The sequence below is a fragment of the Phaenicophaeus curvirostris genome, chromosome 15, assembly GCF_032191515.1.
Source record: "Phaenicophaeus curvirostris isolate KB17595 chromosome 15, BPBGC_Pcur_1.0, whole genome shotgun sequence".
In the NCBI taxonomy this organism is placed as follows: Eukaryota; Metazoa; Chordata; class Aves; order Cuculiformes; family Cuculidae; genus Phaenicophaeus; species Phaenicophaeus curvirostris.
This window is the reverse complement of record NC_091406.1, coordinates 8,538,976-8,565,791: the sequence shown is the minus strand read 5'-3', so window position 1 is coordinate 8,565,791 and position 26,816 is coordinate 8,538,976. Positions and strand designations below refer to the sequence as shown.

The window sequence follows — 26,816 nt, the reverse complement described above, 5'->3', positions numbered from 1 at the left end:
ACATTAACATGGCACTCATAAAACAATCAGAGCAGTGAAGCCCTCAAACAGACAGGGCATAGTAATATTTAATAAAAGCGCACACATAATCTTCAGAATTAGCATTTTGTGCCTTGCAGTACCTTTGGGAGAAGAGCTTTTATTTGTGGAGTGATCATTATTATAACAAAGAAGAGCTACCTAATAATTTCCACTTTAACTCTGCAATATGCCACGAGCATTTCTGAACCATTATGCTAAACTGTGGTGGGGTAATCATTTTATTGTCACAGTTTGAAGGAAGAAAAATCCCCTGTATATCAGTAGCTAGGGGAGCACAGGAACACACTGGCACACGCAGCACACAACAAAAAAACTTTTCCTTTTTGCTGCCTGTGTGCTGAAGCTGGTACCTACCATCCTTTTTAGGAAGGTGATAAGATTTTAACAATGTGTATTTTGAGGAAAGATGAAAATGTCAAAAGGACGTTGTTTCCCTTGAAAGTCATTATGGTTTTCATAAATTCTTAAAATTTATTGATAGAGGGATTAGATTTGAAGTTAGTGACGAAATTCCCGTTGGCTTCAATAAGTTTGGGATTGCAGTGCCTCCCTCTGCAATCCATATCTGTTAACTCAAACTGCAGGAACAGCACAATAAAACATGTCAGATGTTAATGCTGATTTGCCTTGATATTATGCAAAGAAGGAGATCGGCTCATTAAGACTCATAACCGTTAGGCCATTTCAGCAGGTGGAGGATGTGACCACATCACCTTCAGCGAGGAGCTGCAAGGTCCATGCCAGCAGTTGGAGGAGTAGTATTTAGTTTTTCCCCAGTCCAATGATCATTCTGAAAACCTGCAGCAAGTGTAATATACTCACACCAAAGCGCCTTAAAATCTTACCTGAGAGTTAGGCAACCAAGCTCTCTTTATTCTGGCTGTAGTTGACCACCAGCTCTTCATTTTAAAAAATGTTTATATGTACAAGGATGTGTAATTATTCTTTTATGTTATAATTCTTCTCTGAACTTAAAATCCGTTCATGTTATCAATCACGTACACTTTATTGCCTTTGTTAGAACTGGTGTGAAGTCCTTCACTACATTTTTTTAATCAGATTTCCTGGCTTTGGCTGGCAGGTCCAGGGAGGTTATTCTCCCTCTGTACTCGGCACTGGTGAGACCGCTCCTCGAATCCTGTGTTCAGTTCTGGGCCCCTCACCACAAGAAGGATGTTGAGGCTCTGGAGCGAGTACAGAGAAGAGCAACGAAGCTGGTGAAGGGGCTGGAGAGCAGGTCTTACAAGGAGCGGCTGAGAGAGCTGGGGGTGTTTAGCCTGGAGAAGAGGAGGCTAAGGGGAGACCTCATTGCTCTCTATAACTACCTGAAAGGAGGTTGTAGAGAGGAGGGTGCTGGCCTCTTCTCCCAAGTGACAGGGGACAGGACAAGAGGGAATGGCCTCAAGCTCCACCAGGGGAGATATAGGCTGGACATTAGGAAAAAATTCTTCACAGAAAGGGTCATTGGGCACTGGAACAGGCTGCCCAGGGAGGGGGTTGATTCACCTTCCCTGGAGGTGTTTAAGGCACGGGTGGATGAGGTGCTAAGGGGCATGGTTTAGTGTTTGATAGGAATGGTTGGACTCGATGATCTGGTGGGTCTCTTCCAACCTGGTGATTCTATGATTCTATAAAGTTAATTTTCTTCCTAGTAGCTGGTGTAGTGTTGTGGTTTGGGTTTAGGATGAAAATAATGTTGGTAACACATCAGTGTTTTAGTTACTGCTGAGCAGTGATTACACAGTATCGAGACCTTTCCTGCTTCTCTCACTGCCCCACCAGTGAGCAGGCTGGGACGTGACTGGGACAGCTGCCTCCAACTGACCAAGGGGTGTTCCATACCATATCATGCCATGAGCTGTACATAAACTAGGGGGCAGGTTTTTTCATCTGCATCACTTATCTTTCTTGGGTTTTACTTCTCTCTCTTTGTTATTTTCCATCTCATTACAATTTGTTATTATTCTGTTTCGCTACTAAACTGTTCTTACCTCAACCCATGAGTTTTCTAACTTCTTACTCTTCCAGTTCTCTCCCTCATCTCACTAGGGTGGGGGGACTGGCTGTGTGATGCTTAATCGCCAGCTGGGGTTAAATCACAACACAGTGAAGTTTCAGACTTCAACTAAAATCTCTTTTTTACTACAGAAACCCCTAAATTTTATGTAACTTTTAAAAAATTTCTTTTTAAAACACCATTTTAGAAATGATGCTGGTGTTACAGAAGGACATGTGAAATGATAATATTTGGAAACAAAATATTTTGTTTTTCTTGGAAATATTAAAAAGTGTTAACAGTTAATTCCAGATAGAGATTCTGGAACTTCGTATTCTGAAAAAAAAATAAATGTTCTGTATTTTGGTTTCTCTTGTGATCAAAACAAAATGTAGAAAAATCAAGGTCTCCAGTGAAAAGATTATTTTGCCTAGCTCTGTTTTTCTAAGGTTGCGTAGAAGTAAACACCTTCCAGACAGTGCTTTGAAAGTTGCCAAATGATTAACAGAAGAAGTATGAAGAACTGAGGGCCTGAGCTGGCCAGACATTTGTACCAGGGGCATAAATAGAGCTGAGGTCATTACCTTGCCCTCTTCCCAACATTACCTGTGGTGATGCTCTCAAACGAGACTTGCTTCTTCCATCCTCCTTCCTGGAGCTCCAAGGAAAGGACCTGGGAAGGGCAAAGTTTTAGTAAGACCAATATCCCAATGACACTGGCTGTTGCAAATATGTCATTGTATAAACATATTTTGTGTCTTCAAGAACAAGCAGCAGTCTGGATGTGCCTCCCTCAGGATGTCTCCTCAGGCTTCTTTGGGATGCAGCCCTTCAGGGCAGCTTCTCTTGTGGAGCAGCACCTTTGTGCAGCCCTTCCAGTCTTTACAGACACTTGCATTTTAACAAAAGAGAAGTTCTGTGGGGAAAGTTATAATGTCCCACTGGTTTATGTTACTGCTCCCAAGGGAAAATAATGGCCTGAAATCTTTTGGTAACGCACAGCACTCTCACTGCTTCTCAGGTAGTGCTTGCAAAAGGCGCTAACCTGCACTGCTCCTGACGTTTCAGCCTCAGAGGAGATGTCCTGGGCTGTTGCCAGCAGTTTCGGTGAGGCACTGATTCAGCATAATTGCTACATATTTAAATAAAATTACACATGTGAGTGATTGCATTGACTTTGCAGACAAAAGTGTCCCAGTGAACAATCCACAGCCCCAGTTCAGCACAAGGACTTGAGTGTCTGCTCAAAGTCCCCCTGGTTGCCATGGGGCTTGTCACGTATTTAATATTAAGTGCATACAAGTATAAAGTATCAGAATCAAATACATGAGGGAGCACAGACCGTGCAGCGCCTTGCACCTCTGAGTGCAGTGTAGATACTGCAAAGAACATTACAAGATAAATAGCAAGATGTTTAGTGAGGACCTCGGACTCCAGAACAGTATCATGCATTAATTTTAAAGACGAATTGAATCTATAATTTGAAGTCTGCATATGTTTTCTGTTTATGGCTTATGATCTCAAACTTTTTTTTATTCACTGGTATTTAGGAAAAAAATGCTATTTGTAGTCTTTAAGAAAAGTAACTCATTCTTTGACACATGGGAAACTGATTATCTTTGGGTTTTATTGTGGGGTGTGTATGTCCATAATCAACTGGAAATACTGGCAAGGGTGTAATTTGGAAATGATTTTAATTCCTATTTATGAAAAAGTTTGATTCTGTGAAAAGGCTAGATGGCATTTTGAAAAGCTGCTTTCACTGTAAATCCATTGCTGTGAGCTCGGTTGAAAGGAAAGCATTTGGTTTTGGGCTTTGCAATGGTTTTTATGTACAGTTTTATGCAAGTAACTTGAATCCAAATTAAACATCTTGAAGTTACTTCTGTGTGCGCACTACATTTTTGTGACGGTAATGTTAGGATATTTCTTTTGTTAGCTCATGTAAAAGTTAACGGCTGTGCTCTGCCAAGTTTGGAGCAGGGTTGTGATTTTTCTTCTGCCTGCGTGTGTTTGTGTTTTTCACTGGAGCTGGCATCCCCATCAGCTTAAGTAGTGGAAAAGTTTGTGCCTGACACTTACAACCTTTTGTAGGTAGGGACAAGGTCTGTTTGCTCCCCATGCATGTGTTCCATCACCAGTGGTGCAAGTTTGTAGCAGTGCCCACAGAAACACTCACTGCTAAAGGTGACTCAACAGCTCCCTTTCCAGTTCCCTCCTGCTTCCCAGGTCCACGCCTGCCTCCCCTGCCCAGTGAATGAGAGGAGGGAGCTTCTTACCAGCCTCACCACCTCCTGCAATTAACTCCAACTGACCAGAGCTACACTAAATAATCATAAAGATGTACAGAGTCTATTTAGCCCTTTATGTCTGGAGCACTTTAAAGTAGGCTTCTGTGAATGAATTAATTTACTGTCTTTACAATTAATTAAGAATGTAGGGCAGGGGCTGTGGCACTACACAGCCACATTAAGTAATTCATGGGTGCAAGGGTGTTGTTCTGGATAGTGCTAACATGTGAGTGGCTTTCACACTCCTGTCTTCCTAGTAAATCCTTAACTGATGGAGTGCCTGAGTGCTCTCCCTTGAATATGTCATCAATTACTCGAAGGTACAAACCAATCAAACAGCTCAGTCAGCCTTTCTACCAAGTAGCAATTCACAGCCAAATGACAGCAATCCTAAAAGAAGTATATATGCAGATATATATATAGCTAACCAAGTCCTGATGGTTAACACCCATCTGACATTGCAGAATCAGTTGGCAGTGGCAGCCGTTCATGTGTTTTCAGTGGAGCAAGCCTCTTCTCTCTGCTGAGGATTGGGTTCATATCTAAAGGAAAGAATCTCTCTTTTCAACATTGAGGTTGACTGGTAGAGTTTTGCTGCTCTGTAAGGAATCTCTTTTTCATGGCTAATGAAGTTGCTGAGGTACCAGTTTTACTTAAAATATTTACTTAAACCTAAGACTCCACACGTGAGAGTTACCTAGGACTGTTGTCTTGTTCAGGTTATTTATTCAGTAATGCTTTTCCCGTTGCTTTAGCACAATTACATTCTGATGTATTCTGGTACTGCAGTAGAGGAGAATCAGTATGTGGGTGTTTATATTGCCCTATCTCACCCAAAAAGTTGGATGTGTTTCTGCTCCGATAGTCTTAAAGCAGAAGATGTTACAACAAAATCTAAACTTGATACTTTGAGCAGCACTTGAGTTTTCAACATCGTCTTAGGAGACACTTAGTACATAAGATGTTAAGAAAGCAGCTAGGGTAAGTGGGGGCGGACTCTGAATATGGCAGAATGCATTGCAGACACTTCTAAATTATCCAGTAGATGCAATATAACTGGAACAACTACATGGCAGGGTTGTTTGGTTTGGGTTTAAAGTTTTTTTTGTAGTAGCTGAAAGCAGGGTGGTTTAATACTGGAACAACCTGGATTTTATTGGAGAATAGTTAAAGAAATGCTAAAGGTTACACCCCTTTTCATTCAGCCAACATTTTCCATAATATTTATGAAAGTTTCCTTGATGAATTTTGGTTATGATAGATAATAAATCAACCTCACTGGAGACTGTTTTATTAACTCAGATATTGCGCATTTCATATAGAATAAACATAGGAATTTGTCTGGATTTCCAATTGGTCTCTGCCCATCATGCTGTGATTTTTTTTGTTAAAAAAGTTAATTTTTTCATGCAGATAACAAAGCCAAAAAGAAACTAATTGAGGAAAAAATGGTTCCAAAGATACAGTTTGAGGTCATGCACATGTACTAGAAAGGACATGATTGCTGAAGTCTTTGTGTTAGTAAGGGGAGAAAATGAAAGCTCCTTTTATTTTATTTTTCTCAAGTCTTCTATCATTAAAATCCGGTTCTAACAGCAGAATACTTCTCTTTTTCATGTGTGTTGAAAAGCAGCTACACCATGTATCAAAGCCATCAGTCCAAGTGAAGGATGGACTACAGGAGGTGCCACTGTCATCATCATAGGAGACAATTTCTTTGATGGGTTACAGGTCATATTCGGCACCATGCTGGTTTGGAGTGAGGTAGGTGTTGTCTGAATGGTAATGTCTAATAGCTTTGTCTAGCTTACAGCTAGCCTGTCCTTTTTCTATGCCACATGCTAAATCAGCAACAAATATTGAGATATGAAACCTTTCCTCATTCAGTTTTATGAAAATAATTAGTCAAATTTACCTGTGGCAGAAATCTATTACAGCCAGGGGATTTGCATCTCCCCTCACTGGCCCAGAATTTAGCTCACTGTCTTTTATTCCAAGAAGAGGGGAGGGTAAATGCCTGTGTGAATAATTCTGCATTTAGCACTACAATCGCTAAGGGCCCACAGGAAACTAACGTTTAGGTGATCCTGCTTTCCAGGGAAGCTGGCTGCTTGCAGCTGCAGCTCAATGAGGTGGAGACTGCAGAAATTCATTGCCTCTGAACAGCATATTCTTAAAGTATAGGTGCTTGGTGTGAGTATTGCTTGTGAAATAGGAACCAAATACATGGTATCGGATCCACAGTGGGAAATACAGACTTGTCATACCTAGCTGAGGACTCTGTAGTTCTGCAATAACCCTTTTTTTTTGTTTCTTTTCCATTTTTTGCTGTTGCTGTTTCTTCCAGTTTCTTAAATCATCTCTTCTCCTGGCACCTAATTAAATGTGATCTCTGGTATTCCCCAAAAGCCATGGAAAGTAAAAACCCAGGCAGCAGCACCTGAACGGCCACTTCCAGCGTGCAGGGCTGTAGAAATCAGGGCAGAATTCCCACTGGCTTAAGTGTCATGGGAAGGCTGCTCCAAGGACAGGTTTACATTTTGCATTTGTGACTTTTCAAAAGCCTTTTGGAGGCTTTATAAGATATTGTTATTTTAATGATTTTAATAACTAAAGAAACACACTAATAGACAAACCAGCATCTCCAAAATATTTATACAATGTTTACCCAGTGACACAAGGATCTTCTGATGCTTTGCCTTATATCCTATAAATTTTGAATCAACATTATAGCTTAATTCATACCCAGCACATTCCCACTGCTGTATCCATTGCACGCATGGCAGCGTTTTTTCCATATGAAGAGTGTCCTCTAATGTCCCTCATGGGCTTCACTATTCTCTCTCTCTCTCCCATCCGTCCACTTGAGGACAAGTGTGGATGAAAGGGCATTCCAGAAAAGGAGATATATTAAATGAGCCCTATTTTGAAGACCTTATGTGATCATGAAAGTGCCCCCTGGGTCCAGTGTAAGCGTTTTGTGCGTGAGGATTGAAGTCATTATGGCTACAGACATTTAGCAGGGAAAGGTGAAGAGGCTGGAGGAAAGTGCTCTGATTTTGGTACTGCAGAATTGGATCTTTCATTATAAAACTTGATTTTATTTATTAGTGGAAGCCATTAATTGGCCATTTCTAATCTCAGGAGAGTAAGTGCTTGTCAAAATGTTGTTGCTGATGGTTGCAAGGCCTTGTCATAAAATTAATAACGTTAGAGGGGGTCCAGACTAAAGTCAGTCTGTTTGTTGAGAATGCTATAACAGGCTGCAGGTTGGCTTTGAGTGCAAACTGTTTCACTGTCTCTCCCTTACAGAATTGCTTCTCAGTTTCATAACCTATGAGAGCTACAGAAAGTCCTATAGGGGACAAGAAATTATTTCTAAAAGAAGCAGACAAACACAATAAACAAGTGCAGTAATGCATTATCTGAATGATCCCTAAATAATAGTGTTCTATAAATAATTCAAATAACACATACATTACACCTATGAAGTACAGAATAAGTTCTTTCATTTGCCTTCACTTTTCTTGCATTTTCAGTACGCAGGAAGAATATTTTTGTTCTACTTTAATAGAACGCAGAGTTGAACTGCCAGCCTTCTGAATTTCAGTCCTGTTTCAAACTGGGAGCAGGTTCATCCTGAGTTGCCACTCAGGCCCTGTTTTGAGCAAACCTGGACAGATTATTTTGTCATTGAATTCAAGAAGAATTTTCAAGTTCATCCTGTTGTTTCATGGTTCCAAAGAAAACATGGTTATAACTGAGCTGCAGAAAATCCGAACTAGATAGGCAGAAATTAAAGAAAAAGAGTGAGTCCATTTTCACATGGATTTTTCTAGCTTCAGTTTTGGTTGTAATTGCAGGTGGTTTGGGGGATGAAGTCTAATATTTAAATTAAGCATAATTTTGCTACAGACTTTGCATGGGACCTTGGGCAAATCATATAATCTGCTTAAAGTTCAATTCCCTTTCTCTAACACAGTAATAAGATTAGTCACCTTCTTTGGAGAGATACTGTGAAGATAATTATCGTAAAGGTCCTATATTACTCAGATTTTATTATAGCAAAATCCATGTAAGTACCTGAGCTGCATGGATATTTAAAATGTAAATTCTACCACAGTTCGGAAGCAAAGTTAAAAGAAAAAAAAATTGTTCGTTTTGAGGGTGAATTTGTTGCTGTCAAGCAGTATATGTTATAAATAATTTGAAATGTAAATAATATATTTTTAATTTACTTTACATGTATTCAAGTTTTGTAATTGAAATATTTATATGCTTGAAATGGAGTTGACTGTGTTAAAAAAGAAGGCTTAAAATGGTTTCTGAAACATGTATTTATTATTTAAACATATATTTTAGCTGTAAACATTCTAACATAATTACAACCTTTCTCAGCCAGGGAGAACTAAATAAAAACTTAATTTGTCACATTAATTTTGTGCAGAAATGCAGATACCCTAAGCCAGGAGGTTCAATTAATCCTTAACTCCCATATTACTTTATAAGTATGACTTTAAAAGCCCTTGATATTTTTAGACCACGGCAAAATGGGCCACCTAATGCCTTTTTTTGCAAGAGACTTTCGTAACCAGCAAACAAGCAGTGTTAGTATATTGTGTGCACATGCTGAGTCTGGACAGGCAACTCCCAGCAAATAGTCTGCTTGCCAGATAGACTCTGCCTGTCTGTTTGTCCCGTCCACATGCTGACCAAGTTGTTATTTGCAGGTTTTTAGCCAGTGTTCTGGGTCTGTCCCTTGTTGCGAATATTCCAAATCTCAGCTGCTGATAAAAAATCCTCTATTGTTTCTCTCTCATACTCTGAGATATGAGTTCCAGGGGAATACATGATTGTGAAGACAAAATTAGTTTCTTATAAATATTCTACAATATTTGCTTAAAATGAACTATTTCTTCAAACATTATCCTGCCAAGAACATTCCTCCAGCTGTACAGAGTCAGCTGGAAACAACTTCTTTTTCTTTTATATTAAGAAGAGGTGAAGCACTGAAACATCAGGTTTTTTTACCTTTATACAACACAAAAACAGAGGATGATTTCTTGCTTTTTTTTTTTTCCAAGTTCTGCGACACAGTTTTTTATTTTGCTTTTTATGTTTATTATTGATTTTGGAAGTCTCTCTTTCTGTGTGCATGTTTGGGAGACCTGATTAATTTTTAAAAAATGAGTAGGCACCTTCTTTTTGAAAACTAAGGCTTATTAAGCAACATCTGGTTGCCCAAAATTGAGGCATGCAATGTCATTGGTCAGTTTTATCATATAGATACCTTAAAGGTCCTGTTTTAACTGAAAGCTGTCATTACCTTCAGCTGGTGGGATTTTTCTTCATCCCTGTCCTAATGGTCCTCTTCACACAGTGTCCAAGTAAAATTTATGACTGATTGTCACCATTTCCCTAACCACAAACCAGAGCTGAAGCATGCAAAAATAAACTAGTGACTCAGATTAATGACATCTCCTTATAAAATGTCACTTTTAAAAACAGAAAGTAACCTGGCACTCTGAAGAGTGTGAAATGATGCTGTATCACACAAGAATGTCTAGAACATATTAGAAAACCACAGAAAGAGGCTTGTTGTACACAATCTAACAAAATATGTTTTGGATTTTGAAGGACCTGCACCTCCCTCCATTCTGAACATCTCTAACTCAGGTTTTAATGCAATCCACGGCATGTCTCAACTGACATGTAAGAGTTTATATCAAACAGCTAATGCAGCTGCCAACTATCAGACTAAATTACTTGAAAATCCTTTGGGAGAAACGGTCCAGTGACTGGTTTTATGTCCAGCTCTAGATCTCAATTTGTCAAATGCTGGAATGGAAGAGGATGTTGAATCTGGAATTTTGGCCAGTGGGTTCATGACCACATCACAGGTTAATGCCTTGTTCAACATTTACCTTCAAAAAATGTGTTCAGAAATGCGCATAACTCGTATTTACAAATTCTGAGGTTTTGGCATGTCATTGTTGTAATTGTTATGGTACCTGTTATTGCACCAAGAGTTCCCATCTCAAGTTAGACCATCCAAGTGGCTCTACTGGGTCAGACACGGGGGTTCATCCAGCTCAGTGTCTTGTGTTTGGTGGTGAGCAATGACAGATGTCTATGAAAAAAACAGGAAGAGCATGTCATGATGCTTCCCCAGAACATTCCACCAGCCTCCAACTATGTGGGGCTCAGAGGCTTCCAGAAGTGTTGTCTTTACTTCTAATATCCTTTGATGCTAATAGCTCAGCTCTTCCAGATGTGTTACATGCAAATATGAGACAGACTGTGGCTGGAAGAAAATACAGGCTATGCCAGTGTGACAGTAGAAAGCATGCTAGGAAAAGGTGGGGTGGATTCCCAAGGTCAGGCCACAGGTTGACAGTGTAGACAGGAAAGCCTCCCCATAATCGTGGAATTATCGAAGTTGAGGGCAGATTTGGTACCCAAAGCCATGCAGCACCCATTGGGTCGCTCAGATTGTGAAATGGAGTAAAGGAAATTTGGAGAGATTGTCCCAGTCTGTGGCATAGATCCTAGAAGCACTGGAGAATCAGAGTTTGGGACCAGAGGTGGGTTTCAGAGGGCAGGTTTTGAAGTGCAAGGGGACATTGTTTGCCCCTTAAAGACAATTTCTTGATGTGACAGCAATACATGGGAGTGCTGTCACGTAACTGAGCTAGCCAGTTCCTTTCTGTGTGCATGAGAACTGAAGGCTGACTCAGAACAAAGATTCTTGTAGCTCAGCACTATATCTCTGACAGTGGTCAGTGGCAGATGCTGAGGAGAAAAAGCAAAAGGAAAAGACAAGAGTATTTTCTTGGTATACCTCCCAGGCTTTAGTTCTAGAGGCAAGAGGAGTAAAATATACCCTGAACATCCTAAACCATACAACTTCAGACATAATGTTCACCCTTTGGGAATGTGTGGGCGACGTTATTGTATATTTGTGGTTTTAAACACAGTTAAACTTATTTACATCAGAGCACAAAGGAAAACCAAACTGTTTGTGGAGAACAAACCAGGAAACTTGCTTAACTCTCCCCAGCTCTCTGTAACAATGGACCATAAATAGGTCAGACATTTCTTGGGAACCAGGGAAGATGAGTATTGGAAAATGCCACAAATTATATTTAAAGAACATTAAAGTGGTGACAGACCAGTAAATGCTGGGAAATTCAAAGATACAACCAGAAGCTGTCTGTATAGCTCATGCCAGAAAAGGGGTAAAGGGTGCAAGGCACATGCTGATGTAGTAAGACTAGCATGTTAACCATTCCTATTAAAATCCTTGGCTATTTTTACAAATATTTTCCCCCTAAAAATGTCATGAAACTTTTCTCATCTTGCCAGTTCACCCACTTAACTAGAATCACTTGAGGATGGGATTTATCTCAGCTATGTTTGGCCTACAGTTAAGTATCTAGTATAACCTTGTCATCTCAGTTCATTGGAGAAAGGTAGATGCTTCTGGAGAGCAACTCATCCCAATATGAGAGGTGTCTAAAGCACTGGAAATCAATTGCTGTTCGGCATTGCTTTCTACCCCCTCTGACTGTTGGGGACATGTAGCAAATTGGCCTAGGCTTTTAGGCTTTGGCCAGCTCAGCTGTAACACAGTTCAGTTTAGGTAAAAGCTGTCCTTGAAGGCTTGATATTTAGGGGTTGTTTGTTTGTTTGGTTTTTTTCTTATTTTTCAATCCCGTTGATACAGTGTGCATTTTAAAAAAGAGGCAAGTTTCTTTTAAAAAAACATACATTTCTAAGTAACGTGATTTCAAGGCAGAGCCTGAAAACGTGGTTTTTTTGAGCTCACAAACAAGGCAACAATTCTTACATGATCGTTTCTAAAATGGCATTAAATTTATGACTTCTGTGGATCTGAATAACTTTTGGACCATTTGATGCTAGTTGTTTTGGTTTTAATCTTCAACTTGATTTAATCTTAATTTTCTAACTTAAAATATGGAGAACTTCCTACTGTGTGTGCCATTTCCCTCAGTGACACACATGGCTCTCAGACAGACATAACTCTCATTCTGTGCTTTTTTTAGTCCTTAAACAAAGAACTGGTTAAAAGTGTGATTTTTGGTAGGACTTTACTACAACTTTGAAATATTTGGTTCCTGGTAAAAATTAGAATAAAATTGGCTTTTTACTTAATCAATGCAGTGCCAGGCATCAGCATGGTCTTTTCATTGCAAAACCAGAGAGCCCAAGATATTCAACACACTTGCAATGTATTTCCTAATCCAGGGCACAATTCAGCGAACAGTATAGAGGACTCAACTGTCTACATGGGATGACCATGGCTTTGCTCATTGTCAAGGCTGGTTATGACCTTGGTGTTACTTACCTCTCTAGAAGAGTGTTAATGTGCCACAGCCACTTAGAGAAGGACTATCAATGTGCCAGAGCTGTATCTTGGTTGTTGGACACAATCATGTCAGCTTTTCTATGCACCTCTTCACTATTTTTGTCTGAGGGAGCATAATGAGTGAGAAGAGGACACTTCAGTGACAGGGAGGACAATGCTGTAATTTCTGAGTACAAGAGATTTGAATTAACCTACAATAAATTAGAGATCTCCTAAATGGCTCAGATATGAATTTTAGAGACTATGATTTAAATACAGTGCAGAATCCTGAAAGAGTAAAAGTTGTCTAGAACCTGGGAAGTGCAGCACTAAGCCACCTCAACCTTTTGTGTCAGGATCCCTGGTCCCAGTAGCCAGAAAGATACGTTTGTCTGCTTATTACTGCGTAAATCCGCACCTACAGGAGCCCCCTCAGATTTCTGTCAGTCATTGCAGTGAAGGCAGACTGGAAGTGATGGGTAGATGGTTATATTGAGTATATCTCTTTAAAGTTCTATGATCATTTGCAGGGAAAGATTCAGCATCCTTCAGGAGCCAAAGTTTGCGTTTCTGCAGTAATCCACAAAATGAATAGAAAATTAAAACAGCAGCACATGGTGCTTTTGCAGTGTACAAATCTCAGCTGTGGACCAGTGCTTTCAACCATTGAAAGCCTGCCTGGGCTGTGCAGTAAATCTCAGCCTAGGCTTGCAGTGTGCTGTGTTCACGCATGTTACTGCGTATCATTTATCAATCAGATTTTGTTGGACACTGTCATGACGCCCATGCTCACCCGAGCAAACACAGGCATCCTGTGCTGCACGCTAGCTATTGCATTAAGCCAGGGCTGATGCTTGTACTGGGAAGCAAGTGCCTGCCATGTATGAAAACAGAAATAAAGTTGTTACTGCTGAGAAGGAGATTGCTTGTAAATATTGTAGTCATTGGTTTTTGTGTGGGTTACATCAAGATTGTATTCAAACATTGACAGGTTAATTACATGTTTCAAAGCTTGTTTACTGTGATCTGAGAGGAAAGTGTTGTTGGGGATGTGTTCAGCATCTAACAGTGCTTTTTTTTTTCCCCTTTCTTCTTCCTTCTCAATGTTTTCCTCTAGCTGATTACTCCTCATGCCATCCGTGTACAGACGCCTCCTCGACATATCCCAGGGGTTGTAGAAGTCACATTGTCCTACAAGTCTAAGCAGTTCTGCAAGGGAACGCCTGGAAGATTCATTTACACAGGTAAGGATGCTTTGTACTAGATATAATGTGGAGAAATAGGGCATGCAATACATCACACTTGCCAGGGCTTCTGCCTTCGTCATTAAAAGCTGTACTGTATTTTATTATTTTGGCTGAACATGTCATTGAAGAGACCAATTTAAGGCTGGATTTCAGAAATGGGTGGTGGTAGAGATGAATCTGAAAACATACCAGTGTGGGATTTTTTGTTTGCTTGTTTGTCCTCACAGTAGGACATTTCTTTACCCAGGAGGGGGGAGAAAGGAGAGAAACAGGTACTCCAGCACTTAAACAAACAGAAGAAATGTGCAGGCATAAAGAGCCAGACATACTAGTGCAATCATGAACCTGCTTTCCAAGAAGCATCTTACTAAATATCTCCGTCACGTGTTGCAAGTGTTCAAAGCAGCAGCCTGTTTGCCAGCCCATCTCACCAGAACACACTTAATCTCTGACTTCCAGTAGTTTTTGCCCCAGCTAATGCTGCAGAAGTGGTGACCTGCAGTATGTTCTGGTGAAGCATCCTGCACTGAGACCACTAAGTTGATGTTGTTTGGCCTAGAGAATTATTAACAAAAAACCACACTAGGACAACGCAGGTGCTGTCGATGTTAAACCACTCTCAGTAGTGAGAATGGCCTGGGAAACAAATAAAGTAGCAGCCTAACTTTTTAAAATGAGCGTGTGTTATTGATTCCTTGGAAGGTACGCACACTACAGGAATTAATGGCATGGTCCAGGTTTTGATGTGCTTGTCATTTTATGTGCTTGTTCGACGTATGGAAGAATCAGACTTTAGAATTAGACTACTTCTGTAACTGTTTCCCTGCAGTGGGGTTCATTACAATCCAATGCAATTCCTTTCCACAATCTTGATTTTCTCCAAAACTTTAAGAATAAGATATATCATAAATACTTATGACTATAAGCATTCTGAATTACACTGGGCACATATACTGCTCCAGCTGTGAATGTACACACAGGGCCTTGAGGCAGAGAAGAGACTTTTGTGTTCCAGCTTGGTTGCAATGCTCTCATTTGAATTTTCTTAACATTGGGCAAGTTGAACAAAGGTGCCTTGTAAAGCTTTGTTGTCCTTTTCAAATACCCTCCAGTCCAGTTGAGATTATGCACTATTTTTCTTTTTTTAAACTGAGATTTAAAGTCTTTGTTTATTGCCTTGCTGGCTGAGTAGCAGGCACCTGTGGAGGCTATGTGTATTTATTGTGCACATTATGACCTCAACAATGTGTGAGAAATTCATATATTGGACAATAACGTACCATATCAAGAAAGTTAATTAGGGTTTGAATGTTCTGGAACAAAAGAAAAAAAAAAAAGCAAAGGGACAAATTTCCAGCTGGTGCAAATTGGTAATGTGTGTCATATGAAAGTGTCAGCAGAGCTCTGGACAGTTTGACCATGAGTCCTTTCCCTCTTGCTTTCTTACTCACAGTAAGTTATATTGTCCTGGTTGTTGTCAAGCCACCAGGGTGGCAGCATCTTGGTGAAATGGCAATTATGCATGCAGAAGAGGAAAGGGAGGAAACCTGACCCCCTTGACTTTACAAAGACATTTTTGGGGACTTAGTTTTGCTATTTAAATGTAAAAATGGCTTGGACCCATTTTGGTTTTGCTTTTCAGATCATCATTAATTGGCTTTTCCAGTAAAAAGGAGGACAGCAGTTTAGCCTGTCTGCCCAGAAGCAGATGGCTCAGTGTGGAAATAAGGTGTCCCAGTAGGGAGAATGTTTCCATATATGCATTTTCAGGTTAGTGTTTAAAACACATTATTTTTCATTCAATAAATGAAAGTTATGAAATGCTAAAACACAATGATAAAATCAAAGGTGATCCCATCCGTGGACAATTCTCTTACTGACACTGCTTTTAAGGAGTTACGGTAGATACAGAAAAGCTATTGTGGCTGAAATTGTATCTCACACTATTTGCATTTTCCTTTTAAAGGCAAGCTGAACTTAAATGTGGCTTTTTTAAAAGGACTAAACGAAACTAAAATAAAAACAGTTAATGCATCCTGACCTTCAGAAGTGCCTTCCAGCCCTTTAAACAAAATGCAGGTTCAGTACACGCCTGCCGATTAGTTTTAGTTAATTGAAAATTATAGGATTGACCCAAGAGGAAAATTTTGTTTGCACTCCAATCACTTTTACAAATTAAGGAAAATTACCACAATTTTGTTTAGCTAAGGTTTCACACTGAGTTCACGAAATTAGCTCAGCCATCCCAACAAAGTCAGCACTTTGTTAGTGAGCACTAGAAAAAAACTAATAGTCTATGGTGTGTACAAACGAAGCATAGAAAAAGCTATGATGCTTTAGAGAACTAGGCCAAGTGTTTTTAATTAGGATTATTGGTTCATTGTAAGTTTTGAAGAACAATCAAACTAGCAGATTAGCTGTTTCTTTTAAAGCTAGAATTTCTTGCCATTCATTTTTCCCATGAGAACTCGTTTTAACTCCCACATAGCACTATTTTTTCTTTTTTTTTCTTTCTTTTTTTTTCTTTTTTTTTTAACAAGGCCTGAAGGAAATGGACCAATTGGAAGTTGGGATACAGTAACATTCCCCAGCATCACTCCAGCCGATGGGAGTTTTTCACAATGTTCTTCAGTGAACTCAGTGTTCTGGAACATATTACAAAACCACAGAGGCCAAATGTTTTCTCAGAGGAGTTTGGCCTCTGTTTTTGGCTGAAAACATTTCAGCATCACTTGCTGCTTATTTACCCAGCTATTAAGAACAAGAAAAGGGGAGAGGAGAAAAAGGGGAAAAAATAACAAAAAAAAAGAGTATATGAGAGAGAGAGTGAGAGAGAAAAAAAAACTGGGGTTTGTGGGCGGTGCAGAAGTCGATGAAGTGTAGTTTCCTTTCTGGTGAGAATGTCCCTGCTCGTTAATGGTCCCATTTTGTGGTCAGGTCTCATTTAGAAGAAATTATTTTTAATCAGCGTTCAACAAAATATCCCCTCAAGCCACCTGGCTGTAAACTGTTTTTTTTCTTACTGTTAAGTACTTAAGTTCTCAGAAGAAAATACCCAGTGACCCATTAATTTTAGCCTTTTTTTCCCCTTTAACTGCAAATAACTTAGTAACATGATCTCTAAGTAGTCCATGTGCCATCTAGGAATCAAGGTCACATATATACAGAGAAATCCTGGCTTTTAAAAGTATTTTTGAAAGAAATAAACCAGTGTCAAGCTTGTGCTTGCAAGAAGACATAAGATTTTTATTTTCCGTCTGCAAAGCAAGCCATTAGCATGCACTTATAGGACAATTATTTCTTAGATTTTAAGCTCTGACATTCCTGAGAGAATGTTATAAGAAATAGAGAAGTCTGAACACATCTTGCACTTGTGTTCATTTTGGAATAGTATTAAAAGTTCATATTGCACGCAGAAATACCCGAACATGCTGGTCAGTGTTTCTCTGTGGTGCCTCCATCTGTAAGACTCTTCTGGTATTGAAGAGCACTGAGTGAATTAAGCTTCGTGTCACAATCCAGGAGTCAAGTGTGTATCACTACCATTATTTAAGGACTGGAGAAACTGAGATAAAGCAAGAGGTCAGAAAGTATAGAAATCTACAGGTAGCTTACCCGAGTGAGTCACGGCAAATATGGTTGAGTTAAATAAGGGGTGAGAATTGGCACAAATTTGTAATACCTTTGAGATTTTTTTGGTTTGTTTTAATTTAAAAAATGGATACATCTTTGACAGCATGATATTTGCAGGTCAATTTTGCTATGGATGGCGGTACTAAAACATGAGATTTGAGTGGGACTGCGTGAACATAAGTGAACTGAGAATTTATCTCACTGCATATTGGAATGGACATATGGAAGGTCCATAAAAATGCATTATGCTGTGTCTTCTACAGCCTGCTAATTGTAAAATTTTGTGGTTTTGTTCCCAAACTAGAGCAAAAGACTACATAGGGGCCTGAAGTAGATAAATAGCTTTGTCATGAAGGTTATGTATACAGCGTGGCGTTACTTCAGATTCTTGGCTGAGCAGTACTCCAAATACTGTTCCTTTTGGTTAAATGGTGAGATATAGGTTGGAATTCAAAGAAAATTTTCATTTGCATTAGTCTTGCAGGGAGACTGTGGGCTAAAGCATTTGTATGCTGACACGATACCTAGAGAAACAGTCAATTCTCCCCATGTTTCCTTTGGGATTTACGATAAACTAGGGGAAATGATACATCTCTAGAAGTGCTACAAACAGGAATCAGTGGATGTAGGATGTTTAGTGCTGATCCTCCAGTATAATTGTGACTAAGGCCGAGTAGGTCAGAGTGAAGCACTGCTGAGACTGATCAGTGTTTGCATTGCGCTTTTGGGCCTTTGTGTATAGAGTGATGTAGAAATGCTATCACTGTGAAGGTCAGGATATTTGCAGAATTTCTGGGAAACTGCCTCTTTCTCTGAAATGTCATAGGGCTTCTAAGAGAACTTTTCACTTCCTTAGTTGTTGCAAAGAAGAAATAGCCTCATGTGGAAAAATCCCTGCTCCAACTTCATTTCACCCTTTTTTTACTTCCAAAAATATTTGAGTCTGTGTACAAGTAGGAGGAGCCTTGCTGATCACAAATGATTAGGGTAACATTTTCAAAAGCCTCAGGTCTGGGTGGATTCATATTTAGATTTTTGTCTTTAAATACTTTAATTTACAGAAGGACAGTGCTACTCGTCGTCTAAGAATCATTCTCTTTTCATTTCTTAAATCAAATACCTGAAAGAGTAAGAGACAAAAGCTACTCATCACCATTTAAAATTTCAGTCTATGGCCCTAGAAGCAGAACTTTAAGTCATGTACACACATGTGGTCAGAACTGGAACCACTGAAAGGTCTTCTCCAGTCCCTAAAGTTCCCAGCCTAGTAAACTTAAATGATTCCTTTGCGAAGAAAATTTTCTGCTTTCGACAAGGCACCAATAACTATGCAAAGTTTGAAAAATACACAATCAATGAAGCAGTTTTTAGAATGTAGAGTTCTGGGGTTTGTAGCATTAAAAAGAAAAGAAAGGAAGAAAAAAGAAGTGGTGATAAGAGACAGACTGGCTGTCAAGAGGTTCCTGTAGCCCCATTGGAACCTTTCTTGATCCCTGTGGGCTAGAGTTTGACCCTTACACCAGCTAACCTCAGTCATTGCTGTTTATCTGTTAATTCCTGAGAAATGTTAAAACCTAGTGAGAATTATTCTCAACATCAGTAATACACAATGTCATTAGTTTTACAAGGCCTCATTCATGTGTGTTTATTATTAAATCATGAGCAATTAAATAGCTGATTAGTATAAATGAGAAGAGAAGGCCACCATACAATAAAGATAAAATAAAAAAGCCAGCATCTCTGATGCTGTCTTGAGTTTTATCCTGATGTGTTTATAAAATTCTTCACCCTTAAAGATATGATGATCGTTAATCTGAAATGAAATATGGATCACATCACCTCTCCAAAAGAGTGACCAACTATGAGATCTGGTAGCTAGCAAATGAATGCCATTTGTTTTTAACAGCAGTTTTTATCTGCTTTTCACTAGTAAATATTAACAGCAGTGGTAGAATAAAAAGTATCAGATGTCTTGAAGTTAAATAGTCACCGGGTGCTACAGAAGAACAGAACAAAATCCCACAATACAAAGAAACGCATAAAGTTTAAAATAGGAGCTGGTGTCATTCATAAAAGCAGGAGAACCCCATGCTGCAGGTTGCTCTGTTCTTTGTATGCTCCTTATAAAGTCTGTTCCTGATCTTAGACTCTGCAAAGACAGAGGAGAGATGGTAAATCCCAACTACAGCACAATCAAATAAGAAAAAAAGAAATTAAATCTGTTGCAAATGTTGACTTCTACAGGTGAATTTAATGAATGTCTCCAGAAACGAGCAAAAACCCCCTCATAACAATTGTCCTAATGCAGAGTTCACTAGGTTCCCCTTTTATCTCATTGTACCAAGCGTTTATTCCCAACTGAACCTTGCCATGGGGACACCAGAGGCATCAGGTGGTGTGTGGAGCTCAGAGATGGACCTGTATTTGGGTGGTGTGTTGGGCTGGAGAAGTTAAGCTGTACCCATGGCTTTCTGCTACCACGGGAGTTTGCCATAGTCACTGAAGAAAGTCACTGCTGGGTCAGAGGCACCTGTAGGTAAAATATGGTTGGGAAAATGAAGGAGGGGATTGGTGCAGTCTCTCTCTCCAAGCACCCACATCAGTGATTGTGTTACCTGCCTTTGAAAAAGAAAATTGTCTCAGGACATCTCTATTTGAATTTAAGCTTGAATTTAGCCCTTTCTAAGTTCCAGTCCCTTAACTTGGATGCTCCTCAGAGTCAGTGTTAACACCTGGTCTGCCTGGCCTGCCTGGAAATTTTTAGGGGTGGAAAAAAATTGTTGTCATTGTTTTGGAACAAGGTTTCCTAGAAGGAATAACTTCAGTCTTTATTAATTGGTGGTGAGCTTCGGGATGAATGTTGTTACGGAAGTGTTTGTTTTGAAGTCTGTTAGGTCATACCTAAGTGAAGTACGGACAATTATGGGGGTTGAATATTAAGAATATTAGGGATCTCGGGGTTGTCGGTTCGATTTGCAGAAATTCAGAAATTGATTGTAGGGAAAAGAATGCTAGCAGACAGTGAGGAGGCGGTGAAGGTAGACTGGAAAATCCCTTTTGTATGCTAATAGGAACACAGAAACCTCACATCTTTGGTATTTCTTAAAAACTGGCAGCACCACAACACACTGCAAAAAAACCCCAATCACTAAAAGTGTGCAGTGTACCTATAGGACAGCTGCAAAATGAAAGCAATTACAGCAACTGTCAGAATAAAGCTGGCTGTGAAGGAAACATATTATTTTGCATATTTTATGTATACACTTTCCAAGAAATATGACCTTTATTTTCTAGTTAGAGGGAAGTGCAATCAGAGCCTACGCAGCAAAGGGTAGCTGGATCATTAAAAAGAATATTTTCTCTGGTATTAGAAGTCTAAATGGGCACTAGTCCTTATTCACAACCTTGGCTGTTTCTGTCTGCCCTGAGTTAATAAGTGATAAGGCCAAAGGAGAAATAAATCACTGAAGTCCCTGTCCAAAGAAAACATATTGACTACAGCCAAGCAAATAACAGCCCATAACCAATGGTCCCATTCATCATTCATGTAATAGGGATATAAAGTATTCTCTACCTATGAAACCATAGAGTAGGAAAAAGCCTGATAAGCCCCCAATCTAAGCTATGTGATTTGATTATTAAGGGACATGAACTGTTTGTCACATACCTTTAATCTTTAAGATGTGTTGCCATTTCTAAACTATAAATTTGTGGTAAAGGATTAGAAAACTATTAATGTTAAAGGTATAAACTAGACTTTATAAGGATCCCTACAATTGTCAGGCTCTTGGAACCTTAACCTATTGAATATGATATAACATAGTTATCTGACCTTCAAAGCCAATAAACCATTTTTTGCTTTTCAAGTTCCAGACTTACTCCATGATAAATTAACCCTCTGGGTTCACAAAATAAGCCTTGTAAATTCTTTTCTTTATCCCCACCCCAAAACCTTTAAATTTTCATGCCCTTGCTTCAAAACTCTCTTATTCCAGACTGAAATTGTTAATCTTTTTTTATTCTCCTTTTAGCTCATGTCAGTTGATAAGATATTATTCCCGCTTTTTAAAAAATGGCCAATAAAACAGAGAGCTGAGATGAATTTCTAAAAAGCCTGAATTTCACTCTGTCTCTACAGGGGTCTTCACTGTTTTTTTCTTACTGGATGGGTATTCAGATTAGGTAAATGCCACAGAAATGGAAGTGGCTGTATAGCTTACCTTAATGCGTTTTGATCCTCTGCCCTGAAAAGAGGGACAAGGCACTGTCTTTTTATTCCTCCAGCTCCTCGGCTACTTGTTGCTGAGGAAATGTTTTGTGGCTGGGAATTCTAGCTGCCTCGTGGGTACATTTTTACCTAAATCATCCTTCCTGTGCTTCTTGTGGGGTGCAGGAGGTTTTGATTTCTGCCTGGAACCGTGTGCTGTGTTCACTATGTGTTGTTGAAAAATAGCCAGGCAGTGGGCTAGACTGTCAGAGGTGCAAGAAAGTCAGAATGTGAACTTAGTGCACAGCTGCTGGAGGCATGGTCTTGCACAACACTACCTGTGAAACAACTTCCTTAAGATGTACGTAATCCTTTGAGGTGCTTGTTAGTAAGGGTTAGTTTTTCTCAGGCATTTTTGTTACACGAGTGAATGCTGTATGGCTGGCTCAGAACAGCAGGGTGGTGTGCAGCCATCATCCCCAGAGGCAGGACTGGGGCAGCCTTGCTTGCTTTGCACCTGTACAAGCATCTCTGTACAGCCAGTAATGCTTATCCAGCTGGTTAAAGCTTGCTGACAGCAATGGCTGCAGAGTAGATGTGCCCCAACATAGCCCATGTCTACAGATTCAGGCTTTTTTGTTAATATATAGATAAAAGGAAAATCTTGTACTTTCAACCTTTCATCTCAGTGGATGCAAGAGCAAGTTATTGCATGGAGTGTGAAGATTTTTGTACTTTTCTGCTACCTTGCAAAAACTCACACAGGCTCTTCTGCTTAGTTATGAAGTTATCGAGTGCATAAGTGATGTGGTCTGCTGTGGTGTCTGGATAGAGATGCTGGAAATGTGCATGTCTGCTGCTCTGCAAAAACTTCTTTCACACCCATGCTGAACATAGTCTATCAAGTATCAGAGAGTTCATGGTAGTTTACTCCTTGGGGAGATAGTGTAAACCATCCATTCAGTATCACAATAAAGATTCTGGATCTGGGCAGTTACCCTTGAAGACCTAATGTCTTGTGGTTTACCATAAGATAATTGCACAGACACACTCACTGTTATTTCATCTTTCAGCATCTTCTTTGACTTCCCTCCTCTCCCTTCCCTCCCAAATATGTTTTTTTCCTGTTGGCATAAATTGCGGTTAACCTCTTTGCATGAAGAGTTGTGGACTTGAACTGATCTTGCATAGCACCAGGTGTGAGCATTGGTGGTTAAAAAGAGGAAACCCCACTCCCAGCAGACAGAGGGTTAATAAAAAAAAAGAAAGAAACAGCAGAGAGAGAAACCCCATACAATCAACTAAGAACCGTATTTTTTTAAGTGCCCATGGAACAGAAAATGCATATGGAAATTAAGATGTTGTAACACTCGTCTAACAAAACTACCTGTTTGTTAAAACAGAAAGTGGCACCAAATTCTCCATTTTAAATCCGTGAAAATTACAGAGCAAAATCTATCATGTCTATGAACAATTGCGAAACTTGCTGTCGCTTTTTAGTATTGCAGCATTTTCCAGGGTGGGCTTTTATCCCTTTTCAACATAGTGATGTCCTCTTGCCTTGCCTGCATAAAGAACAGAAATACAATGAGCCCCAGTGACCCTCCCTTTGGAGCTGTGGACTCCCTTGACTGTCTCAGACATCATTTTAGAAGTGGGTGATTCACTGCCAGGAAACTTTTCTGTCTTCTGTCTGCAGATGGGCTCTAAGCAAATGCTCAAATACACTTGGATGGCTGAAGCAGGGGGAGAAGCTGGGTGAAAAGCATTACACCCTCAGTGACCACACGTGCTAGATACTGTGTAGGAAAGTAACTGTTGTCCCAAGTGTTACAATCCCATGCTAATAGCTGAAATACGTGTTTATTTGTCCTCCACTTTTTTTTTGTTTTGTTTTTGGGAGGGGAAGGGAAGTTGTGTGTTGGTTTATTTTGTTGTTTTATAAAATATTTTTATTTTTTTATCTTCTATCCTATTCCTAGCTTTCTGTGAGGTACTTTCCTTAGAGGACTAAAACTCATCCAATAAAAATGCATAGTTTGTATGCTCAGGCAGTTCTAGCAGCAAGCTTGTATTTGTAAAAATGAAAGGCAGGATTTTGCTGCCTGAAGTAACCATGAGTTCATGTTGAAAGGTCACTTGTGCAAGGGAAATATTTCTTTCCAAATGTAGATTTCTGACTAGTTTCACCACTCCAGAAAGAATTCTCCTCAAAGTTCACATGCATGTTGTGCACAGCTACTAGAAATAGTCATTCCATTGTTGTTCTTAAAAATAGGTCTTCAAGTTGCCATCATACTGAAAAACAATAATATTTTCTCTACAGGTTTTTAACTGGAGCTACTTCTGGTTCCCTTAAATCTTGCATTGAAATGTGCATGTCATTTATTTAAAAGGAAGAGAATAAAACACGCCTCGCCTATTTGCCTTAGATTGTTATTTTCCCTGGGTGTTTTTGTCAGTTGAGGCTCTGTTATTTATAGAGGCGCTCTCAAGACGGTGCACAGGTCTGGCAGGTCAGGGACAGGAACAAGAATCTGCACTAGATGTCTTTTGTTTTGGAATGGAGAATTCAGTTCAAATTCCCAAAGACAAGGCCAGTCTGCGCATTGTTACTTCACCAAAACTGTTTATGCTTGCATCACGTGCAAGTTCTGTTAAAAAGACAAATTAACCTTCTTCAAATTGGGGCCTAAGGGAAAGGATGGAAATGACCCTCTCCTCTCTTCAATTTTCCCCATCAGGCTTTTTCTTTTTCACAGATGTTCCTGCTTATTAGAACTGGGAAATAAGAGTATTTCTGTGGACCATGAATATTCATTTGCTTTTTGGCAATGAATTTCCTTCAGTTTCCCTGTAGTGTTTCACTCCCTGCGAGTGTTTGAACAAGTGAGTTAGCTGAGATAGTCTGTATTAAGAAAAACTCTGAGTGTACTATGGAAAGTGAACTTCTTTGAGAGGTCTGTAATGCTGTGCCTGATTAGACCAAATGGATATGAGAAACCTGTACAAGCAATAGCAGAAAATCCCAGGGAAGTTTTTTCACTTTTAGAATTTTTAAGGTGTTATAAAATGTTGAATGGAGATTACTGTACCTCCTACTGTTCAGTCTTGTAATTCTGCAGTAAATATGAGGATAGAAATTGTAGCCGATGCATAGGGAATAGCCAGGATCCTGCACTGCTGTCCATGAGCATCCAGGCCAGGCAGACTGTATGCGGGAATTCTACAGAATTCCTTCAACTTCTGTGGGAATCCGTGTTATTCCTTTGACTTATAAAATTATTGTCTTTGGGATCACCCAAAATTGTCGCTATTTTCTGTGTAGCACCTTAATACTTACCCTGCATGTTCTGTGGAATAATGTACACAATTTTACGATAACTATGTAATTAACTCACTTTGCTACTCCCCTCTCCAGGGAAACTCATGCTTCTATTAATGCTATTAGGAAGGTCCTATGCATAGAACAAAGAAAGTGGTGCAGCAGATGAGTTAACATGATTTGATTTGCAGATGCTTTAAACACTTAGCAGGAGACAGCTACAGAAGCTAATTAAATCACTCTAAGGTGCACAGGATTATCTGCTTTGTAAGAAACAATTTCAGTGAATTATGGTCGCCCTTTAGCTGAGGGGAAGTGAAAAGCATATTTGTTTGGAATTAAATATCCCACGCAAAGTGCCCATCAGGCCTCTCTTTCCCTGTACTTCTAAAATAGTGTTCTTTTGTAGCTAATATTTTCTAGGAATGAGAATTTTGATTTTGTAAGAGCGGCACTGCTTCCAACTTTCTTACATGAAAAATTTTGTACTTAGCTATTGATTATGATCTCCCTTTAAGCAGTGCCTTGAGTAAAAAATCATGTTGGTACATTCACTACCTCTCAGATACTGCATCTTATTTAGTGTACCGGAATTCCCAGTTTAAAGTAATCACAAAATTTATGGAGAAACGGATAAAAAAGGTTGTAAAATATCGATTTGGGGAAAATAATAACACAACTCATCTATAATAAGAAGAAAAATGAAGCAATAATTCAGGGGTATTGAACGGCTTGCTGCTGGAAGTATTGATCCAGTGCTTTAGTGTGCAACATTGCACCTAACATTGCAATGGAAGAACAACACTGCATTCCCCTGCTCATTATTTCACAGACACTATTGCCTTGTTATTCAGGTCCCACAGAGCCTGGACTGCCAGCAGGGAAAGAGAGGAACCCCCAAAACAACCACAAACCTGTAATATCTTAATGTCACAGTATCCTGCTGTAACAACATGCAGACATTGAGCTCCTGTGTTCCTCTTATGACAACCATGTAGCTTGGCTTTGCTTGAGTTTTGTTTTCTCTTGCTCTCTTGGCTATATCACATGTACTGGCTATGTTCTATATAAATAGTACCACTGTGCTGTCTCTCTTGATAGCATGTAATCAGAAATGGTGCAGTTGAGGAGACGTGTTTTCCTTAAATATTGACTTTCAGGATCCACACATAAAAATTCCTGATCTTATTGCAGTGTTTCCTTACTATGGCAATAAGCAAACATTGTAAAATGGACAGCAAAGGTCAGTGGAATTTTAAAATGAGCACCCCAACATTTCCACAGCTTTAAACTCCATCATGGAATGTTGTATTTCTCTTTATCTGCCGATATCTGAAAACGCATCATACTTGATTGTTTGGCATAAATAATTTAGCAGCAAGAATTTTATAATCAGCAGAGATAAGATTTACCATCTAAAAAAATTATGAAGTAAGAAATTGTGCAAGGTAAAAAATAGTGAATTTCTGTAAAAGGCAACATTTCAGCACTTGTGAAGACAAATCTTGCTCTGTGAGAAAGCTGCTTTATATGTACCTGCAAACTTACTGCGTTCCCCATGATTATTATCTAGAAATATGAGCCAGACCAGGTGAGCAAGTTCTGAACAGATCAAGCCTCCTCCAAATTTCAGCTCGCATTGATTTGCAGCGTTTGCACTGGATCCTCAACTTTGTTGGGCTTGCAAGGATTGTCCTTTCTCCCCTT

The 26,816-nt window shown here is 39.4% G+C and overlaps 1 protein-coding gene across 8 annotated transcripts in view; it reads left to right on the top strand.

The window, feature by feature from the left end:
• EBF1 (EBF transcription factor 1) overlaps positions 1-26,816 on the top strand; it is a 276,666-nt gene that overhangs the window by 200,404 nt on the left and 49,446 nt on the right. For 4 of the 8 annotated variants that reach the window (XM_069868872.1, XM_069868869.1, XM_069868876.1 and 1 more), the window contains exons 9-10: positions 5,963-6,093; positions 13,815-13,941. In XM_069868872.1, the coding sequence (XP_069724973.1) occupies positions 5,963-6,093; positions 13,815-13,941 (258 nt within the window). Of the gene's footprint in view, positions 1-5,959; positions 6,094-13,814; positions 13,942-26,816 lie in introns of all 8 variants that reach the window. The other 4 variants (XM_069868871.1, XM_069868875.1, XM_069868868.1 and 1 more) reach the window with 1 other exon arrangement.